Source organism: Hippoglossus stenolepis, chromosome 12 (genome assembly GCF_022539355.2).
Source record: "Hippoglossus stenolepis isolate QCI-W04-F060 chromosome 12, HSTE1.2, whole genome shotgun sequence".
In the NCBI taxonomy this organism is placed as follows: domain Eukaryota; kingdom Metazoa; phylum Chordata; class Actinopteri; order Pleuronectiformes; family Pleuronectidae; genus Hippoglossus; species Hippoglossus stenolepis.
Window position 1 is genome coordinate 11242718 of NC_061494.1, and position 16395 is coordinate 11259112.

Below are 16395 nucleotides of genomic sequence, written 5' to 3' on the forward strand. Positions count from 1 at the left end.
AGATTTATGCAAAGATAAATAAGAGGTACTGAACAGATTTACTCAAAACTTGGAAGGATGGGACATGGGCACAGAACGAACCCAATACATTCTGGCAGGGATCTGTACAAAAGGAGAAAATCCAGGGATGTTTCTGTTTCAAGGCTTCTAGCACTGCCCTCTGCAGGGCAATTTGATCAAAAACTAAAACTTGACAAATTTAATTCAAAACTAGACTAAAATAATCTTTAAACATATTTTTCTTTAATCTTTAAACGTATTTACAATGCTCAAGAAAAAGAAAATCTAAATAAACCCTCTTACATCAGGAGAGACATAACTCTGGAAAGAAAGATCATATAACCAACTGAAGAATATGCATATTTAATGGTAGAGTATGATGATATATAAACAACTGTCCAGGAAACACTTTTTAAATTTCCAAGCAATACTTTCCAGTTAAACACATATATAATCACAATACCAACCAAATACTTTCGATAAAACAAGTTCATATTACTAACCTGTGCTTTTGCTGAATTTTGCTTAAAACCTCTGTAGTAAAATGTTATGTTGTAGCAAAGCTTTATTCTCCCAACACCAGGTTGGGTTTCATGTGCAGAATGCTGCAATGACAAGGAGCAGCATAAAATATTAAGACCAAACCCAAAGCTGCAGAGTCGGAGCAACAATTCTCTTTCAAATGCATTCTTTGCCTTAAAAATGATAAATTGTGAAAATCGTTGATAAAAAAGTAACTTGTACAAATGACCATTTTCAGTACAAAAGCTTTTAAAATGTAGTTGTGGTGCAAATCAATGCAGTGTCTCTTATAATTGGTGGAAAAGACGTGGTGCAATGGTGAGGACAGTATTTGCAGACTTGATATGGGCCAGCTCACCAAAACAGCCATTCCATTTTTGTAGCAGCTAAATTTCCATCCATACGTTCAGCATCTAAAATTAATTTAATAACTTGGAGAAAAATTATTAAAAATAAAAATATAACATAAATAACACAGAAAGTATAGCACATGATGAGGGGCAGGATTTCCCAAACACAAAAAAACAAGACAATGTTTTAAAAAATGGCAGTAGAAAAATAAAAATCCACTGTGATTCCACTATAAACAGGAAATTAGTCAAATTGTGATTTTGCTCTCATGTCTTTGAAAAGTAATTGTATGTTTTTAAAAACCAAGAGATAATCCAGATACCATGAACAGAATGATGTTTAGATGCAGTGAGGTATTAGCTGCACATTCCTCTCCTCCAGCCGTGTGTTTGATTTTGCCACGGATCTACTGAAAGAACTTGAGGCCAGCAACGAGAAAGAACTTCTCCAGGAAGATCTCCGAATCAAGTACGGCAATATGGGCAGCCCGACCAATAAGGGAGTTGGCCGTGTTGGGCAGGGCGTGAATAACATCAAACCGCACTAGATTACAGTCTCTGCTCTGAAGCACTGGAAGCAGCAGGTTCTCTATCATCTCAGCGTACACAGGACCTGGTGCAGACGAGAGAGAAAGAAGCAGAACAGGGCAACGTTTGATTCATTTGATTGTCTTTGATCAATTCAAGCTCCAAAGGGTTGAGCTTTATAGTGATATAAGATTTAGTATAAAGACAGAATTAGGCCGTTTTCAGACATAACCTAATGGTAAAATCCGGAGAATTGGCTACGGAGTTTACCTGCAGATTGCCTTTCACACATGCACAACACAAAGGCATGTTCACAACAGCAACAAATCCTCCGCATTATTCATAAACTGAGACTTTATACTAGGAGGCCAGGCGGAGAAAGTCAGCAGAAACTTCAGAGCCTCTCAATCGGACATTTGCGTTCACACATGCACCTCCTCCGGAGAAAGTAAAGAGGATCTGCGGAGTTCAGTGCATGTCTGAAAGCAGCTATAGAGTAACCGTCTGAATTATTAAACTGCATCGGACACTGTAAGTAAGCAACAGCCCTAATATATGACAAACAGTCCAACTGCGCTTTGAGCTGCTTTCATACATGCACTGTAGTCTGGCAATTTTCCTGAATTTTTCCAAAGGTATATCAGAACTAAATTGTCGGAGTCAGTTGCTCCGGACATTTTCCAGAACTTTTCCTGCCAGCCCCTTAGTAAAATGTCCGGAGAATGTCAGAACGAGACCATATATGAATACGGCAGGAAATTGTCTGGAAAAAAGCGAGTAGGTGTGTTGATAACATTTCTAACACGCAATGAACGCAAATCTGATCAACAACAAAAAAAAGAATACAAATATCTACAAATATGAGAGAGCTGCCACACATGTAGAAGGTGTCAAGTTGGATAGAAAACAAGATTCAAGAGCTTTTGGTGATTAAAACACTTGCTTCCTGCAACAGATAACAGTCATGTTCTACCTTCTGCTCCCTCCACCCAGGCGCCAACCCTCGCCTGAATGTTCTGGACATTTTCCTGTTGTGAAAATGTCTGACTCGGATAATCTCCTGCTGCATTCTTCATATGTGAAAGGCAAACTCAGGTTTGGTTTGAAGATGGCTTTGGTGTTTGTTTGTCTCCAACTTAGAATTTGAGCAACACATTTCTTCCTGACAAATTGTTACATCAGTGTGCTCCACAAAGGATCTTTCTTCAACTCACCTGTTTGTTTGTCCTTTAATGCCGTTTTGCACATTTCAATTCGAGCAGAATGGTACGGGACATAACGATCCTGCAGTGAACCCACCAGCACCACATTCTTGAAAAATTGCAGACCTGAAACAGCAGATCAACAGAAACGTTATCTCTACAATCTAATACTCCACATACACAGCCTCTTAAACAGTCTTTGGTTGAAGAAAGAAAAAAAGGAATATGCAAAGCTAACCAGATTTTTTGCTGAGCTTGTAAAGGAACGTTTGGCGAGGATCAGAGTGATCACGGCACGTCAGCTGAAGGAGCGACCCCGACTTTTTCCACTTCTGCATGAACCAGAGGCCTAAAAACAAAGTTTAGCTGTTAATGTAACATGATCCACCTCTGGGACAGAAGACAGAGAGAGAGACAATACAACCATGGACAGTATCACTGACACCTACCTGTGTTGACCAGAGCAGAGCTGTTGTACAGTGTGCCCAGGTGAGGTCCAGACAGGGAGAGGAAAGTGTGCAGCCTGCTCAGGTAACATTTAAACCTGGGCCTGCCCAGCACTGAGCGAACGATGAGGTTCCCCAAAGAATGACCCACGAAGCTGCAAATGAAGAATAAAACGGCTAAAGTGGGATTCATGCTCTTTTCAATTTACATGTCTTATGTGTCTAGCAATTTGGATGATTCAAAACACAACTGTAAGAGTTACTGACTTAAAAAATATGCTGAATGAGACCGTTATAAACTCAAGTATGTCCACAATATGAACATTGTACTGCATCCCACAGATTACTGCGGTGCGTTACTGCACCATGCAGCTACACATTCAATCACTACAAATCCTATAGTGGAGTAAAACTTCACTCTTTTTTTTCTAATTAAACATCAAGATGTTACACTTTGGTAAAACAGAACATCTTACCTTATCCTTGACACAGTGAGATTGTATATCTGAATATATTGGACTATTTCATCCAGCAGTCGGTCCGTCATTGACTCAAAGTCAGCAAAGGTGTCATTCTGTAATTAAGGAGTTTTAAAAAGGACAAGACAATGTCAGGACAGTTGTGTTAACTCAACTGAAACAGGCTCGAGAGAATGTATCTACTAATAAATATAGTTTGTAAATAAAGATGGACGACAGAGCTCCAATTCCTCCCACAATCCAGAGTCTGTGAAGTAACGATTGGGGGATGGAGTCTGGTATTGAGGTCCCACAGAGGGAGGAGGTGGGGTTTACGACCTGTACTGCAGCCAGCCACCAGGGTGCAATTGAGATGCTTTACCTTCACTTTTTGGAAGCTGTCATGTCGTCTATCTTTACTTATAGTGTATGAACAGGTTTACCCATTTAAATCCAACAACAATCACATTTTTCCTCAGTCGCTTCAATGTAATAGGTGTTTAACAGTGATGTCAGACGGCAGCAGTGTCTGTGCTTTTATCCACTCACCTGGTTCCTCTCAGACATTAGGAAGTCTATACGAGCACCAGGCAGGCCAAGCTCCAGGTAAGTCTTCACCAGTCTAAGGTCTGCACTGTTGCCTGGAGCAACAAATCAAACATAAAATACATCAATGTCATTTCTAAATACTAAAATAATGACTTTATCGACAGGAACCTTTCCTACCGTCCAATCCGTGGACACAGACTATGAGATGGATGCCTTCTTCACAGCTCTCATCTTCCTCCAAGCTGAAATATGGAACAGTGGATGCCAGCTCAGGCACATCACTGTACAAGATACCGGGTAGCCTGAGCTGCTTCATTTCTTCTTTGGACTTGATGAACCTGCACAATTATAATTAAATATGGAGACGAATATTCGTTTAAAATGTGCAAAACAGGACAATTATCTGCATTAAGTGTAATATTTAGTGGAATCATGACTCACGCTTTCATCTGTGGTGCAGGTGCACATTCATACCACCGCAGGTTGGAAGAAAGGGAGGTGGAGGGAAAGCGAGATCTTCCCGAGCTATGCATAGCGCTGCTGGAGGCTAGGTTAGAGCAGATGGGAGCTTTGGATGAATCCTTTGGTTCATGCAGGTAGCCGATGCCAAGCTGCTCAAACAGAAGACTAGTCTCTTGAGTGGCTGGATCCCCAACCGCAGTTTGCTCCTCATCAGTGACGCCATTCACAAAAGCATAACCATCACCTTCCTCATAGTAACCGTTCTCGATCATCTCATGCTCTGGCTCATCCTCGTCCTTCTCAGCCTGGGACTCTGTCTGTATTCCCAACGTGATCGCAGATGTTTCTACAGGGCTGATCTCAGACACATCTGTGCTTGAGCATGAGCCAAAGTAGTTCTCTACCATCCCGCGTTTTACCAGGTCAGTGCTACTGGTGGCAGAGTTACTGGAAGGGCCGGCAGAGTGGGGCTCACTACGAGACTCTTTCGAAGTCCCACAACCAGCTGCTCCTTCTTTCTCGAGTTCAGACACAATTAACTTGGAATCTGTTTCCAAGTCAAAGGCAGGTTTAATAAGTTTGGAATCAACTGCACCAGTGTCAGAGGTGGAGGCAGCAGCAATGGCAGGTCTGTTGGTGATATCCCCAGAGAAGATTACACTCTGCTCCTGCACCAACACACTGGACTTCCTGCCTCGCACTTCAGCTCCACTGGAGGCCCCAGAGGAGCCCTCACCCTCATCATCTGAGGGCAAAGAATTAATGGACGTGAGGGAGGACTGGACTCCACTGACCACACTGGTATTTTCTGGGTAAAGAATTTCCCCACTGGGCTTTTGAACAGTGCTTTGCTGAACAGGCCGTGGTGCTGTATTCAAAACGGGCTTCTCGGGCTGTGGGGCAGTAACAACCAATTCAGCAAAGCCTAGCCCGGCAGAGGTCTGCGGTCCTGGAGCAAGCTGAATGGCAAAGGAGCTGGGCTCACTCTCGATGCCTGAGTCTGAGAGACGGGACGAGGCACTGGGGGCTGCAACATCTGGCAGCCGGATACAATCACTCTTTACCTGTACTGAGACCAGGCTGGGCTGGGTACACTGTGCAGCCTCTTTACCTGGCCTTCCAAACACAGAGTCCACCGCAGACTGTTGGGAGTCACAGCGGTCTGTCTGGGTTATCTCAGGAACATTATTTCTTGGAATCCCATCAGTCCGACAGGGTAGAAGAACAGTGACTTTATCCCCTTGGTAGGGGTCCTTGTTACTTGGTTTCACCTCAATTTGCTTGAGTCCACTAGGCCACTGTGAGAGCCCTTGGCCAGCCTGGTGAGCGTGCTCATCTTTGTCAAGTGGTTGGTTGCATATAGTGCCAGCCCCAGTACCTGCCTGAGGATTATTCTGTGTGTCCAAGCTTGTAGGATTTTTGAAGGAACCTTCTTGACAAGCAGCAGCAGCAGTTATATTGTCATCTACAACAGAATCAAGAAGACTGTTTTCAGAATGTGCCGCTGTGGCACCAGAGTCAAAAGTAGAATTGGCATTAGTCCTTAAACAACTACTTGAGTCCCCCAGCAAAGTATCCCGTTCCTCCTCTGGGTTTAGAGGAGCCTCCCCTTCCTTGCATTTTGTGTTGGGGTCACTAAAAGGAGCTTTGAGATTCTTATAGCCCACCAGAACTACTGAGTCCTTGGAACCCTGTCTGATCAACTTCTTGGAGTTATCAGTCTTTGAATTTTTCTTTAGTTTGACTGACTTTCCTTTAGACTTAGGTGGCGGATCATAGTTGTCTGGCCAGCTGTTATCCAGGGAGGCTGACAGAGACTCAGGTATGGGGCTGGCACCTGCACTGCAGTCCTTGGAGCTGGGCTTGTCCGTTTTACTGGAGACTGAGCCAGTCCTCGTGTTGTGCATGCCCAGCCAGGGTCCATCATGATCTTCAAAACAAAAACCAGTTGAAACATTAAAAAGATTTAAAAAAAACACCCATCATTACTGAGGCTAATTACTGAAAATATAGTTATATGACAATACTTTGTCACTGACCTTCAGTGATGGAATCCAGGTATCGATCCTCAAAGATGATCGGCAGTGAGCTGACATCACCATCCAGGTCCGCACATTCCACTGGAAGCGGAGGCAACGTTAGGAAGTAGTTGGAGCTTTTGACAGCATTAGTCATCTGCTGGTGACTGTGAGCACTGATGAGGAGAGGAGATAAGTAAGAGAGAGAGAGAGAGAGAGAGAGAGCGAGAGCGGAAGAGCGAGAGCGAGAGAGAGAGCGAGAGAGAGAGCGAGAGAGAGAGAGGGAGAAAAAGAGAGAGAGAAAAAGAGAGAGAGAAAAACATGGGTTTTCCATACTTGGCCTATAGTATTTCAGGCATGTAGCTACTAGCACAGGCTTGACAACCGCAACACTATATTTCACACCCAAGACAAACATGCCACTGCAACTTACTGTAGTTCTTGATAAGCCAAAGCAGACTGTCTTGGATGTTCGAGACAAAAGAAAGCCTCAGCAAACCGCCTTACCTGTAAGAGATACAGCCAAGAGTCAGTCAGCAGTATTACTCAGATTAAAAAAACGGATCATAGTCATTCAAAGATCAACTCATCAGATATTTAAATGTTTCTGCGATCGAGGATCTCACTCTTAGTGTATGATGCTCCACAGCCAGAAGGGCAGCGACATGCTCCTGCAGCGACACCACCTCGAGGAACTGTCCCCAAAGAGCCATGAGCAGAGAGCAGAGCTGAGCCAGGTTCATATTTACCAGCTCTGCCAGCTCATCTGGGGACTCTGCCTTCTGCTGAAAATACAGAGACAGCCACCAGAGGGCACAAGTGAGGAAGGCTTCCCTGACTATAGCAGATCTTTGCAGGAGGGCTTAGCTTTACAGTAAATAACTATGAAAAGACAATACGTATACAAACAAACTAGTCTATCCCAATACTTCTACTAAAATTCATTGAAAAAAAGATTACTGCACACATCCAGAAAATCAGGACATGTCACTCGTGCCCTCCAGCCGTAAGACACGTTCAGTCAATGCAAATCATTTTACTTCACAACTTCTATGGCCCCAGGTACATTCCTAATAACCCCTTGTGCCCTAATAACCCCTTGTGCCGAACATAACACCAATCTGACAATGTGCCAGGCATGCTGTCCTATAAATATTTTTCTATCACTGCTTTGTGAAGGAGGCCTGCAACAAATCTTACCTTAACTTGTTCGCACAAGTCAGCGAGACGGGCCTCTAAGTCGAGTTGCTCTGAGAAGGCAAAGGCACAACATTAACAAGATTCACTTTTATCATTTACTGAACAACAATACATTCAAAGGGTTAAAGAAGAACCAGTAATGCAGGCTGAATGAGAAAGTAGTGTAAGGCAACACTGGTGTCAGAAAGTAGCTGTTCTTTTTCATCACATGACCAGAGACAGCCAACAAATTCTACAACACCACTGTATCAGAAAGAGTCTTTGATGGAGGTCAATTATTAATATGGAAAGACAGCTTAAGTATACAGTATAGAGAAGAATGAAAAGGTGACATGACAGCAGTCAAGTATATTGTCTCAGGTCAGTGGGACATAAAGAAGACAAGGTGTTTTCTACAGAAAGGTAACTGGAGCGAAGAGGAAAAGAAAGGCAGGCTGGTTCTGTAAGGGTCGGGACGTACCTATGTAGACGTGCCTTTGACTTCGGGGATAGGGTCTTCTGAGTACTCTCTCATATAGGACTTGCATGCTGGGCTTGGCTAGTAAGATTGCACATATAGGCAAATTTAACTTTTTTATGATTTGATCGTCTGGGATTGGTTAATGTCTTTCCACTTGTGTGAGTTAGATTTGGTGAACCATAGTAACAACAATGAGTTGTGTTTACAATTTGGTTTTAGTCTACTGGTAAACAGACTTAATCTACTGAATGCAACTATGATTTTGTAAGTTTATGAGCTATGATTAGTCAACCACAAATAGATCCACAAGTTCACTTAGCAGGTTGTTGGTTGTGTAGTTTGTTTGAAGGGAGGATTATGTAACTGAGTAGGGATCAGGTGAAATGACATGAGAAAACACACCAAACTTGCAAAATGTGATTTACACAAACACTGAAAAAGACAAAACAATGAAAATCAATCCAAAGTGAAAAATGAATCAGAAAGTATTATATTGTCTAACCTTGAAAATGTGCTTTTAAGTAAAACAATAAAGTAAAGAGTGTGCAAAAACATATTGTGTGAAGCCACAACGCAGTTTACCTAGTTCCATACGGTGGGAGGAGGGCAGGTCCTTGGTGATAGAAGTGAAGTAGCCGAAAAGGCCCTGGTAGGCGAGAAGGAGACTGGAGCAGAGGTTCTGGTGCAGACTGAAGGCATGTTGCAGACAGTGGTCAGTTACCAGGAATGTCCTGCCCTGTGGGATCAAAAGGAACAGAGAGAAGGGGCGATAGATTATTTAGGTGTGTAAACAACATTTCCGCTCTTCTGGAAACTAGCAACTGTAAACACGAGGCTTTAAAGCCACGGTCATTGGAAAAAACAAACTCAGACACAGTAACATGTTCTGTGCGGTTTTTGCCAATTTAAATTCGGTTTTTTAAAGTTACATTTTCTGCATTAATTCATAGTCAGTGGTTACAAATTGAACTAAGGGGGGAATATTTTGGTAGTGTATTGAATTACAGAAAATAAACCACTTTTATAAATTGATGCTAATAGATATAAGTTTTGTTGAATAATTCCGCACTGATTGATTTTTTCTTTAATATTTTATACAATACAATACCTTGCAACTTTTGCACAGCGCCTTTCTAAAGGCACTTTATAAATAAAATTTACTTACTTGTTTCTTTTTTCTTTTTTGTTCGTATAGCAGCATACCCATTGAATTCTTCTACAAAGAAGAAACTGGTTTAAATGTCTGCCGCTACACACTGCGTGCCTCATTACTCAGTTATTACAGTAACCACGACAGCCCTATAAATCACAATAGATGAACCTGCCAGTTATTTCCATTTTTTTCCTAAGCAATATCTACATGGCGATATTTTATAGTGGCTTCTGCACAGTTCCCTGCACTGAATCGAAAAGCAGCCGATGGGTTGTTACACCCGAGCTGCCCATGAGTGATGCATCGTGGGCTGATGTGGGACCTCTGTTCCATCTGAATAACACTGGTACATTCACACCACAGCATCTCAGGGGCAGATCAGCCACCTTTCTCTGTCAGGAGGGGCCAATTACTCCCGGTCAAATGTGACAGTGGTCTGACAGTTTCCACTTCTTCTGCACCCTCTGTCAACCGCTTGACACGACTCCCCCAATGCTTCAATGCAACGGATGTAACAAACCATTCTACCTGTGGTGTGGAAATGTCAAATCTGAGTCCACAGTCATGTTCATGTAATAACCAAAGCCTGTGTCAGGGCCAATCATTCGTGATCAAAGAATGAATACCAGGAACTTTTTATCCCATCATGAGTATTTCTCCCTCATAAAAAGGAGAACAGTCACATTATTGATAATATTGGGTGTATGACAGTCAATGCTGATACCCAGTTGCACTGACGTTGTTCCGGTGGCTTCACTTACATCTGGCGAAACTTGCTTGACGTAGCTGTTGCCGAACACCACATTCTCCAGAGGTGGGATGACTGAGTCTTTGCTCTGTGCTGGAGCGTTGCGGTTCAGCCACGTGCTTTTCACTGGTCGAGGAAAACTAGGTAAAAATCATAGAGGGAAATTTAACTCAGCTTATCAACACAAGAATGTTGTACAGGAATGTCAAGTTAAAATTCAACAGCTACGTTGTTTACTTCAACTGTAATGTAAAAACTTTATGTTTAGTTTATTAACAGTTTTTGTGTGGTGTGAGAGAAAAGTGTTAGAATTTACAGCAAAGTACAATAGTTAAAAACAGGATGGCAACAGAGTGTCCATATGTTTACTTGTGTTGGGTGGTGCTCTGACCTGATAAGGGGTTGATGAAGTGCCACGAGGGAGGCATGGATGGCTATAGACATGACAGACAGGTGGAAGTAGTCAAACATGACATTGATGTGTTGGTGGATGCCTCGCTGAAGGCTAAAGTGCAAACGGATTGTGCGGCCACTGATATTCTGTAAAGCGTTTGGATCATCTGGCCTGTGCAAATAAAATAAGAAAAAGAAAACACAAGACTCAATTAATGTTGCATTTGCATAGGCGATAAAAATAAATTCACAAACACTAATACAAGCACATGCAGTAACATTTTTTGCAACACCTACGAGTAATCGCCATCTGTGAAATATAAATCCAAGAAGAGCTGGAAATCCATGTCATTGAGAGACTCTTCTACCTGAAGATATTGAAAAACAGTGGAGAGAATCTATTTTAAAGCAAAGGATGCCCCAGGTTGATTTACAAGATCTGTAATAAAAGCCATCAAGGTGTTTTTCAACACAGTTCAACACCATTGGCTGATGCCCTAAGGACAAACCAGCTGTCAAAAACACTTCAATGTGCTCTGTTAAAACAGTGGAACTCCACTTTAAAACAAGGTTTTTATCTTCATTAATGCTGAGCAGTACAAATAAGTAAATAGGAGTAGTTGTGACAAATACTTATTTGTCCTGACAATTGCAGTCTTTTGGGTTAATAGGAAAAATCGGTCTCTAAAGTGTTGCTGTCAAACAAACTTGTCTCAATCGGATTGCCTTTTTATGTACATCTATTTCATGCCAAGTGTGCAATGACATGTAGCAATATGTAGAAATAATAAGATTGAGAATACAAGTTTTTGGACAGGCAAAAAAAAGCTAAAACAATACCTCGCAAAATCACCATCTCTCCGTGTTCAACTTACCTTCTTCTCATCTAGCAGCATCATCACTTTGAAGAGGAGGACGTCGTTGATCACAACCTCTTCATTCTTGTACAGGATTTGGTACGTTTTGCTGCAGATAACATCATCTTGGACTAAAGCAGGAAATGCCAGTTCAGACCCTAAACAAAAAATAATAATATGATTAAGTGTGTGTGAACTGAGCGACGGTTGCCAAACTATCTGCATAAGAACTTTCTTGTATAATCTTTAGAATGAGAGATGTTGATAAATAAATAGTAAATAAAGTGGTAATGATAGAGGTCAAAGCAGATTGGGAGCGTTTGGATTCTTATGTTTTAGGGTTGAGGTTTTTAATTACAGTATCTCCAATTGTCTATTTGTATAAAACCTGGAGATTATCCATGGTATGCCATAAAGACCGAACATGATAAGATGGTTTGTACAAAAGAAACAGATTGCGGAATGGAATTATCCGGAAAAGCTTAACATCAGCAAAGTCCGTTGATGATCTTGGTCAAGGGAGCAGGAAATATCACACAAGGTAAATCTTATAAGATCTGGAATGACGTTGAGAGTACAAAGTCAGGAAACAAGAAAACAAAACATTTAATCACTGAAATTAAAAACTCTCATGATGATCCTCTTTGAATTGAGTGCTTTGTGTGAAAATAACAGCAGGTGCAGGTCTCCAAGTAAGAGGATGTGGCATATACACAAAGCTTTAGAAAAATACCAAGAAGAAGGAGTGGCGTGTGAGATAAGCTTGTGTTCTGCAAACTCCTTGCCAAGAAAAACTAAATCTGCAATAACAATAATTATTTTCTCTAAAACTGCGCAAACATCTTAGAGCTGGAATGCAATATAGTAAACATGCATGTCTACCTGAGGTATTAGAATGACTTGAATTAATGTCACCTGCATTTACAGAGAAACAACAAGTTCTCTGATAAAAAAAAGCAGCAGTGCATTACATTACTTAGGTTACTGAAATATTCTTTTCATGGTTTGAATGTGAGATTTGAGGGGAAACAGGCCGGGTTTAGGATTGACAAATCAGATACAACTTTATACGCACTGGCGCTTTTTTTGTGGCAGCGAAAAGTCAAGCAACAGCAACGGTTTGATAATTTACTGACCTTGAAATACACTTCGCCTTCGCTGGTATTTTTGGGTGGCAAGCAAAAAGTGCATAGTGCACAGGTGGGAGGAGAGGTACAAGCAGGTGAGAGCTTATTTAAGTAAGGCAGCTCCAAGCGTGTTGTTGATATTTTGGTAGAAAATATGTTTTTGCGCTGAGAATAGATGTCTCAGAACACCAGTCTGCTGCCACTTTGGGGATTTCAACAAAACCAAACTAAATACATGAAGCAAATGTGCAGGAAAGATGGAATATTGTTTAAAACTTAAATATGCCAATTAAACTAATCAGGTAAAATGTACAGAAAATGAGTGAGCCCATGTGAGCATAAATTCTAACATTTTCCTGTTGTGAATGCGTCTGACCCAGACAATCCTCTTTTGTGTTCTTCATATGTGAAAGGCAAACTCATATGTTGATAGATCTGCAGCCTTTACTATGAGAAATTTGACACAGGGCTGCTACAAACTAGCCCCATATAATACTGCACATGTCACACTGGTCTGTTATGTAAAGTAGCATTCAAGATGTATTCATGAAATGCATTACAGTTCAATGTGAGGATTCCCAAAATAGAGTAGAGCAGGAACTAAACTGAAACAGTGTTGCCTTATTAACAGCCTTGTCAACATATTTATTCATGTCATATTTGTGCAAGTTAAATAAAACACACATGCCGATTTCTGACAGGTTGTGCTTCTCTACGATCCAGACAATAACGTGATTGCTTGAAAAAGGATCCGTCCATTTGATCAGCTGTTGTAGTGTCATTGTGATTGATAGAGCTGCTCCCAAGCCATGACTCCAATGATGCGACTGGCTAAGAGTGACTTTATACATCACCACATCCTCTGGTTTATATTCCACATCAGCAAGCCATTCTACATTTTTCACTGCTGCACCTCTCTGAAACCAAAATAGCAGGTGTGCTTTAGATGCCAAAAGTATGTGCCCTAATCTGTGCACAGAAGACCTGCGGTTTTGCGCTTGGCGTTGTGCTTGTAAGCATAAAATAGCGCTGCAGGTTTGGTGGAGAAAAAAAAACTATACTGTACCCATTTTATCCGATTGTGTACGAAAAATGTATTTACCTCCCGGGTGAAGCAGACTGGTCTCAACTTTGTGTGGGACCCGGGGTGGCACCTTCAGGTTGGCACGAATCTGGTAAAACCTGAAAATACACACAACTTGTTTTAAAATGAATAGTCACATGAAAACAGAACTATTAGTTTGGTCAAAAGCATCATTAAAAAAAAACTCTGTGAAAGAGGAACAAACCACACTGGTCAGCTACAAGTGCCTCTACTTGTAAAATGACACTAAACTTTTCATGAATGAATAATGAGCACTTTCTTTTGCAGTAGTAAACCTGAGCTCTTACGGCACTGATGAGCTGGGAGAATAGAGATAGAGTTTTACCCAGGCAGAGTATCAACATCGTGACGGAAAAACGAAGAGCTCACATAAATATATGTAGTATACTTAAGCACTGTTTAGCATTCCCTGCCGTCTGTACAAAGAGCATTTTGAGCCCCCTGAAGGTCTAAACCAGATCGTCAAACCTGTTTTCTAGAAACCAAAGCTTGTTCAAATCCCCTAAAGACATACTATCATCTTAATGAATGAATTAATTTGTAAAGTATGTTTGGAAAAGAAAGTTCACCTGCTGAACACATATGCCAAAAAGAGACAATAAGAAGATACTCACCCTCTTTGGAACAGGTCCACATTGTAGAACTTGTGGAGCTCCACAGAGAACTCCACTGTAGCCTGGACTTCAGTCATCTTGGTCTCTACAGGCAATGGTGCCTTACATCATCTGGGATAGAGCTGCTGTAGGCCTGCAAGCAAAAGTAATGTAACTAGTTCAGCACCACAGCATTTTAAAAAAGGTCAATATGTATGAGTAAACACCAGCAGTAGTCATACAGCGGGAAGATCAAGTTTAAGAAAAAGCAAGACTTGAGTGATAGTAGGTTTTTCAGGGGAACTATCACTAGGGCAAGGGGCTTAAATTTGGCATAGGCATCCTGTGTCCTCTGGGCCTAATGTGTTAACAGCCCAGATAATTATAGCATTAGTACGACAGGGTAGAGGGAAATACTATGAATAACACTACAAAAAATAGGCCTGACATATAATATCACCAATTTGCTATGTTAGAAATAAACACAGACATCACAATTTATTTAGACCCAAATTAAGAAAAGGCCATACTGTCGTTTTGGCTGTAGAATGGGACCAAAAATAAATTAATTAGTCATACAGACGCTCCCTAAATTAGTCATGTATGAAATGAATAAATCATCCACCGGGAGACAACATTTCACTGCATTCATGCCAGTGAAAATGAGACCAACAAAAGGCCAACATGAGTGTGACCTGGTTGACACCGATGACTGATACAGAGCTAATAGTACCACGTAATGTAAATAAACTAATGTGCCTCGCTTAGTACAAGTGATCTTTAAAGCAGTCAGTTATGGTTTCACTTGGGTTTTAATACCCTTTACTAAGACTTTTAAATAACAGCTTCATAATCATTTTACAACAAGTGACAACAATTGTAAGACTGACAGATACAGTATGACCCTCAAGTGACGGAAGACAATTTGTACCAACCTAGATTATTATATAATTGACTTACGAGTCCTGTTTTTACTAAATTATAAAGGTCAACAATGATAGCAATGAGAGGGAAACTATTTACTTAAGTATGATTTGTCTAATAACCAGACAACATCACAGTTCTCACGAAGACATGAGCACGTGTTGCTGCAAACAACTGCAATAAGATGCAGTTGCAAATTCACATTTAGATTTTAAAAGTCTAAGGTGTCTCAGCTAGATCAGCTTCACTCCTCAGCCAAAAGCTGTGTCACTGTTTGTAGAGGTTACTCACAGGGAGAGGAGACAAGGTGAAGTAAGGCGTCGACTGGTTGATATGCAGACTTGTACTGTCAACAAAACCACTAACCCGTCGGTAGGAGCTGGCAGAGGACTGTTATCCACCGACATGTTTGTCTGTGTGCCACTTTACAACCAAACACAATACTATCGTATACAAAAAGCCACAACCATTAAATAAAATGGCATATTTCCCTAACCACACTCACAGCTGCTGATAAGTAAATGTAGCTGACACTGGAGACAATTCATAACCACCAGCAGGGAAAGTAAAATCAATACATCTGCTCTTATATCTATAAATCAAATATATATAAATATGATGAGGCCTTAACAGCCACCAGCTGGGAACATGCATGTCAAACACTTGAACCTCGATCCTGAGGCAGACCAGCACAGACACCAGATGTTTAGGTTGTGAGTTTTCTCCACAGATTTGATGCTGCTACCAGTGAGTGAGGTGCCAAGGGTCCGGAGCTGGTGGCCACAATCTCGGCGAAGCTATCGTTGGGGTTACAGGTGGGAAGCGACCAAAACAACACTTCAGCGAGGGGCCCGCTAAAGATGAGGACCGACCCGCCGGAGACGAACCAACACGCACTTGGACGCACCAACGAACAGAAAAGTGTCACTTGATAGCCAGTTAGCTAACGGTAACTGTTAGCGTCGCGTTAGCCACCCACCGCACAGTTCTCAGAGGGTCGGTGGCATTAGCCGCATTAGCCGAGCCAACGCTACTCACCATTGCGCTGGCAAGCTAACATTAGCCGGCTAACCAACGTTAGCTCCAACGTCGGTCCCGTCGTCGTCCTCTCGCGGGGAAGTGTGGAGTCAAACGCAGTTCTCCGCCGGCTGCCTCGCTCCCGAGTCTCGGTGAGGTTGTGAGAGAGACGCCCTTAAAGCGACCCGGCCATGTCCCCTCCCCGGGCTGTGCTGTCACTTAGCTGCAGGGCTAACTGAGCTCAGTCTGAGGAGCTGACAGCAGGAGCTGCTCCAGCTGCGCG

At 41.9% G+C, this 16395-nt stretch overlaps 1 protein-coding gene across 7 annotated transcripts; it reads right to left on the minus strand.

Moving 5' to 3' along the window:
* Nucleotides 1–221: 221 nt before the first annotated feature.
* Nucleotides 222–16384, minus strand: fam135a (family with sequence similarity 135 member A). Of its 7 annotated transcripts, none has more exons than XM_047342172.1 (22): nt 16134–16384; nt 14193–14325; nt 13576–13655; nt 11365–11504; nt 10787–10857; nt 10488–10661; nt 10110–10236; nt 9361–9411; nt 8778–8931; nt 8196–8273; nt 7736–7785; nt 7162–7317; nt 6969–7042; nt 6557–6711; nt 4497–6447; nt 4233–4393; nt 4056–4147; nt 3525–3622; nt 3052–3203; nt 2841–2951; nt 2615–2728; nt 222–1485 (listed from the first exon to the last, which is right to left on the minus strand). In XM_047342172.1, exons 2-22 carry the CDS (start codon nt 14267–14269, stop codon nt 1280–1282), a joined length of 4272 nt encoding a protein of 1423 aa, XP_047198128.1. In that variant the 5' UTR covers nt 14270–14325; nt 16134–16384; the 3' UTR covers nt 222–1279. The 7 variants fall into 7 exon arrangements, with proteins under 7 accessions (XP_047198128.1, XP_035029470.1, XP_035029472.1 ...); XM_035173579.2 differs by having other exon boundaries at nt 7162–7320; XM_035173581.2 differs by lacking the exon at nt 9361–9411.
* Nucleotides 16385–16395: the final 11 nt, after the last annotated feature.

Coding starts and splice junctions, on each gene's coding strand:
- fam135a (XM_035173579.2), bottom strand. CDS start 14,269: ATGACTGAAGTCCAGGCTACAGTGGAGTTCTCTGTGGAGCTCCACAAG. Junction 10,237..10,487: donor CTTCATCAACCCCTTATCAG/GTCAGAGCACCA, acceptor ATTTTTACCTAG/TTTTCCTCGACCAGTGAAAA. Junction 8,274..8,777: donor CTCCCACCGTATGGAACTAG/GTAAACTGCGTT, acceptor CAATCTTACTAG/CCAAGCCCAGCATGCAAGTC.